At 32.0% G+C, this 6,362-nt stretch overlaps 1 protein-coding gene across 1 annotated transcript; it reads left to right on the top strand.

The window, feature by feature from the left end:
• Nucleotides 1–1,206: 1,206 nt before the first annotated feature.
• LOC115998563 (myb-related protein 306-like) lies at nt 1,207–2,792 on the top strand. The gene is made up of 3 exons (XM_031238158.1): nt 1,207–1,452; nt 1,536–1,665; nt 1,853–2,792. The coding sequence occupies exons 1-3, from the start codon at nt 1,320–1,322 to the stop codon at nt 2,442–2,444; spliced, it is 855 nt and encodes a 284-aa protein (XP_031094018.1). The 5' UTR covers nt 1,207–1,319; the 3' UTR covers nt 2,445–2,792.
• Nucleotides 2,793–6,362: the final 3,570 nt, after the last annotated feature.

The raw sequence follows: 6,362 nt of genomic DNA, 5'->3' as shown, positions 1-6,362 counted from the left end.
TTATTGTTTATATATAACTAAAATGAATGAATAAATTTCAGAGAAATATATTTCATGTAAATTTTATAATTATTACAAACTTGCAACATTTATTTCATGTAAATTTTATAATTATTACAAACTTGCAACATTTATATATAACTAGCATGTCCCTTCTCTCTTTTATTTTTCAACTATCAACAGTTGTTCACCTATGCTAATGAATGGATTCTATGAATCCATCACGTTTACGACCTGTTTGGTTCATTGAAAAATATTTGAAAATGAGTTTACGACCTGTTTGGTTCATTGAAAAATATTTGAAAATGAATGGAATTGAGATTTCATGTAAAATAAATTTCAGAGAAATATATTTTATTGTTTAGTTGGTAGAAAACAAATCATTAGAAATATGAATTTAATTGTTTATTGGTTGAGTTTGAAATGGTAAGAAATTATAAATATAAAGATTAATATGCCCTTAACAATAATAATATTGATAATAAATTATATTATTATATAGATATATGTAATTAAGAGACTTTTATGATGATATAATAGTCCATCATGTTATATTTTCTTCTCAAGTCATGCAGAAAACAAAATACTACCATTTTCCTTAGAATTTGTTTTGCTTAACTTTCAGGAACTCCACTTCCTATGGAAAATATTTTTCATCCAACCAAACAACATAAAACAAATTCTCCCAAGATCTAAATCCTCCGATCCAAGCTCATTGGAGTGTGACAATAGAGAATTGGATATGGTGAATGTCGAAGGAAAATTAATCTCCATATTATACTAACCCTTGCCAGTTGCCAGATATCTTGACTTATGCAATATCATCACATATCACAAGGACTTGGTCTTGGGAAGAGGAAGTTGGAAGCCATTTAAAGCAAAGGCGCCATTTACGTGCTTTTATTGGAACTGGGAGATATCATTAATGGAGTTATTAAGGTGTGGTTTAATTAGTAGGTGCTGGCAATTAAGTAGGAGATGGAGTTTGGGAAGAGATTAAGACGATGAGAGTATATATGTATGTATATGTTGAATTGAATGCGACGCGGTTTGGAGGAGGCAGAGGGCTGACTTTAGCTCCACCCGACCTCGTGCCGGAGTTACTGCTCTTGCTGTCACCTTTTGACTATTTGCCCATCTCTCTCTCTCTCTTTAATTTAATCTGGTGCTCATCAGGTCAGCGTCTCTCATTCATTTCATTTTTCTATATATGACCCTTGTCTCTCCCTCTTTGTTTCCCCATTAGTAAAGACAGCCTTTGAAATCAGGAAAGTGAGAAGACCACATATATTTCTACTCCATCCCCTCTCCATACAATAATGGGTAGGCCTCCTTGCTGTGATAAGCAGGGTGTTAAGAAAGGCCCTTGGACTCCTGAGGAAGATATCATGCTCGTCTCTTACGTTCAACAACACGGCCCCGCTAACTGGAGAACCGTGCCCGCTCATACTGGTTTCTTTCAATCTCTTCAATTCAATTCTTCCAATTTTTTTTATTTCCAACAATATATATACCTAACTAGTATATAATTTCAGGTCTGCGAAGATGCAGTAAGAGTTGCAGGCTTCGGTGGACTAACTACCTTAGGCCAGGTATCAAGAGGGGCTGCTTCACTGATCAAGAAGAGAAAATGATTATTCAGCTTCAGGCTCTTCTAGGCAACAAGTAAGTTAGATTATATTATAATTTTGTCTGTGACTGTTTAGCTCACTGATTCAGTTGACAGTATATATTTATGTTTAAAGTCGACAGATCTTTTATACACATATATTTGACCTTATCTGCTGAATCAGTGCATAGTAGATCTGGAAGATATATATTGAGATTTTTTGTTTGTTTGTTTGTATTGTAGATGGGCTGCCATAGCATCGTATCTTCCGGAGAGAACGGATAATGACATAAAAAACTATTGGAATACTCATTTGAAGAAAAAACTGAAATTGGTGGAATCCGGGGGGTTGATGATTGATTCTTCTAGTAGGTTCTCATCATCATCATCTTCTTCGCACTCTTCCTCATCAAGAGGCCAGTGGGAGAGGACTCTTCAAGCGGATATAAACACAGCCAAACAAGCCCTAAACGACGCTTTATCTCTCGAGAAATCCACGCGCCACCGCCCGCTTGATTTCATCCCTCAACCGCCGGCGCCGGTTCAGTATGCGTCAAGCGCCGACAACATTGCCAGGCTGCTCAAAGGCTGGATGGAATCTCCGGCGAAATCTTACTCAACACCGAGTACCAGTAACAGTAACGGCGGCGCCGCCACCGTCACCGACACGTCATCGTCGTCTTCCGACGATGCTCCCGGCGGGATTTGTTTGAGCGAAGCCTTTGAATCGCTTTTCGGGTTCGACTCCGACCAGTTTTCGCAGTCTTATGAGAGCAAACCGCAAGTCCCGTTGTCGGTTATGCTGGAGAATTGGTTACTCGACGATGATATATGATGAAAATGGTGATTTAATTTGTTTTAGAAGATCGAATCTCAGCTATTATTATTATTATTTTTAAATATTTAGATTAAACTATGATTTGCATCCTATTTTTTTGTCCTCAGGATCAACATGTACGATTAATCCTATGTTTTATCGAATGTACCCGACAATTATCTGGATCTTGAATCTGTGTATGTGTATCCTAGAAAGCTGTGTTTTTGTTTCTTTCTGGGTTTTGGAACAAGAATGTCTTGGGGATTATTCCAATTTGTAGTTCTAAGTTCTAACATTCCTCCCTAGCATTCACACTGGGATTCAACTTTTTGTTATAAAAAAAAAAACAGATTGTTTATTTGTTAACCCATTGTTTCTTATTAAGCACTTTTTTTTTTTGTGTGTTTTTTTTTTAATGTTTTTGCTTTAATTTTCTTACCTATCATATCTAATCTAATATAAAAACATAATAATTATAAATGAAAGTTATACTCTTCATTTATGTCCATTTTTTACGTTAAATTGTTTTATACATTATATTATAAAAGTTGTACTATATAATATTTTGGACAGATTTACCTCTACCGTTATCCTTTCTACTATTATTACTATGCACATGCATCCACCATATATTTTCTTATCTTCTTCAATAATAATAATATATACACATTATATATTGGAGTTATATGTTGGTTACTTTTTAAAATATAAATTTCTTATATTCTTCAATAATAATAATATATACACATTATATATTAGAGTTATATGTTGGTTACTTTTTAAAATATAAATATAAAATTTATATTAATGTTTTACATTATTATTATTATTATTATTTACTATAATTTATACATTTAAAATCTTAATAAATTTAAAATTTTAATATAAAATATTAATATTGGACACATATTTTTTGTGCATCGCGCATAAAAGATACTAATAAATTGATAATTGATATGTGATGACAATGCAACCCTTTTACACTAGGGTTTAAGACCTTTCATATAATCATATGTGAGAGTCATTTCGTAGAAGTAGACTACAAAGTTATTTAATGTGATCTGACAACTTAGTAATTAATGAAAATGAAAATAAAATTGAACCTTATATTGATATCACGTAAACATTAAATATTAAGAAATAATTTTAGGGAGGAAAGTGTTGGTAAGATATTTTCAAGAAAATATCCTCTTACGATAAATAGTACGGATCGGAGTAATTAAATTAGGAGCAGAAGATCTATTTATACATCATTTAAAGCATATTTATATTGGTGAATAATTAAGGTGCACAAAACTGTGGGCTCAAGTATGTTTGGAAATTTTCATGCCTTGGCTTTAAATGCATACATGTGAACTGCTTAATTGCTTATTCCAATACCATGCCATAGTCTAATCGCATTTCCCAATGACTTCAATACTCGGGACAAATTTTCACCTTTTTTTTTTTTTGAAAAGAATAAAAATTGTTAAATTGATCATAATGTATTCATCTAAGAAGATTTAACGAATTAAATTATTGATATGAAAAAAATAATAATTATAATTATAGGGGATAAAATATATGTTAAAGATATTTTTCAATTATTGTTTTTAAAAAATAAAAAAACGAAAAGAAAAATAAGAAAAATTTTGTTTGGATGAGCGGAGAAAAACGATAGAATAAATTGTGTTCGGATAATTTGTTACTTTTCATTTTTTTAGTTTAAATTGTTTCACTTTAAATTTTAAAGTTCAAAAAATATTTTATTTTTAATTAAATACGTTGCCACGATGTCAAAGTACCACTAAGAGGTTTTGAGTACTACTGACTCGGTTCCACTGAAGCTCAAACCTACCCCCTCCACCATGAGGTACAACCAAATGCCACTAGACCACAAGGTCATTGACAACTTTCATAGACTTTAAACACTTTTAAAATGATAGATTTTAATAAACTTTTATTGATTTTCATAAAGTCATTCAAAAATTTTTAAAAGTTTATGAAAGTCATGATTGAATACACTCCTAAACTTTACTCTAATGATTTTAAAGATTTTAAAGAGCATTTTAAACTAAAAATGTAAACTAAAGTCATGATTCAATGCGTTTATTTAATTCTTTATTTTCTTTTCTCCATATTTTTATTTTATTTTTCTCAATTTAAAAATAGTCAAATAAACACTTAAACTACACAATATTATATAATTAGATCACTAAACTTTAAAAGGTTTAAATTAAATCTTTAATCTGGTAAAAAAAGTATAATTGGACCCCTTTGCATATTCTTGCATGTAATGTTAGGCTAATTGCCACAAAAAATACCAAATGAAAAAAGAAAAATTATAACATGGCGTCACAATAAGCCGCCGGTGCCGCCGCCGTCGCCACCACCGACGACAACAACAACATTATTATTATTTTTATTATTGTTGATGTTGTTATTATGAGAAAATGACATATTTAGTCTTTGAATTATAACTGTAGTAACAATTCAGTCCATGTGTTATTACTGTATCCATTTTTAGTTTCTCGGTTATGAGCAAAGTGGTAAGTTTGATCCTTGATGTTAATGGTGCGTTGATAGAGTTAATTCCAGGGGTAAAGAAGTAAATTCAACATAAGAAGATGATTATAATTTGAAATTCATATTTTATTCCTGTATTATTTAATTGTTTTAAAGTTTTCCGTTAGCTACATATGCAATACTAATGTCAGGGACCAAACTTGCCACTTCGTCAATAAGGCCATGATGATTTTGTCGGGACCGGGTCCACCATAAATTGAGTATAACAGTACATATCGTGGGTAGGAAAAAAGTAGTATTATTGCTCAGGGCGCTAGACCTAAAAGATTACGTATAAAGCCTGACATAGCGGTCCAAAAGAGTAAATAAAATGCCCAATATACCAGCCCTAATAAATAAATAATAAAAACTATAGCCCAAAATAGGGGATTAGCTACTAGAAATCAAACCCTGATGTATGTATGGGTTAGAGGTTAGAACCAGAAACCACTAAGCTAGGGAGGTCATAATGATCTTATGGATGATGTCTAAAGAAGGAATAATGGTGTCTATTTTTAGTGTAGAGGGCCTTCCAGAAGGTTAACAAATGTACAACATTGGCTAGCCTTCAATCTTGGTCATACACGTTCCCCCACTACCTGTATGTCATCGATTCTCACATGACTAAGTACAACATCCTGCCTTTTAGTGTACAAGGGATAGAATGGCTTGGGGGTTGATACTTGTGTTGTTACTTTAGAGGTCATGAGTTTGAACTTTATCGATTAACTTTTGTTAATATTTTGCTTCAATTCCTCCCACACTCCAGAGCTACCATTCTCTCTGCCACCCCTGCCTGGGCCACGGCCATGGTCCACACAATAATTTGCCGATGACGAGAGGTAGGGCGAGAGATAAATTAAAGATAGCTAAGCATGAGATAGGAATTAAAAAAATTTCGAATTCAACTACATCCTTGTCATGTAATCTAGCCATGTCAATATATTTAACAATTTAATTAATGGTATTAATAATTTTTACTTAACTGTTATATTTGAAATAGTATAGGACTAAATTTTGAAAAATATTGTAGTATACGTCAAAATTGAACATTTTATAATAGAGGTAATTCCACCATTATATTTTCTCTACAAACTTCTAATCTTGAAGTGGCATCATCTGGTGGTAACTAAATTCATTTTTTAATTCGTGATAGTGTCAACCATTTTCAATCCAAACCTTCCATCATCTTTGAGCCTTCTATTATTAGAGACAGATGAAGTAATATTTTTTACTTTTTATTTGAATCCTAATTTCTTTTTTTTTATTTTAATAATGCCCCCTTATCATTTTTATCATTAGTTACTCATTTATTCTAATATAGTAATTGCCAGCATTTTGTTTTCTCCCCAATTATTTGTTAATTTGAGCCTTATTAGATTTCTGGTATAG

The sequence above is a fragment of the Ipomoea triloba genome, chromosome 12 (assembly GCF_003576645.1).
Source record: "Ipomoea triloba cultivar NCNSP0323 chromosome 12, ASM357664v1".
Classification (NCBI taxonomy): domain Eukaryota; kingdom Viridiplantae; phylum Streptophyta; class Magnoliopsida; order Solanales; family Convolvulaceae; genus Ipomoea; species Ipomoea triloba.
The sequence above is the reverse complement of the archived record's forward strand: the minus strand, read 5'-3'. Positions and strand labels throughout refer to the sequence as shown.

Bases quoted from the DNA above. Each gene is read 5' to 3' on its own strand.
- LOC115998563 (XM_031238158.1), top strand. From the start codon at position 1,320: ATGGGTAGGCCTCCTTGCTGTGATAAGCAGGGTGTTAAGAAAGGCCCT. The intron at 1,453-1,535 runs GTTTCTTTCAAT...ATATAATTTCAG, and splicing joins AACCGTGCCCGCTCATACTG to GTCTGCGAAGATGCAGTAAG. The intron at 1,666-1,852 runs GTAAGTTAGATT...TTTGTATTGTAG, and splicing joins CAGGCTCTTCTAGGCAACAA to ATGGGCTGCCATAGCATCGT.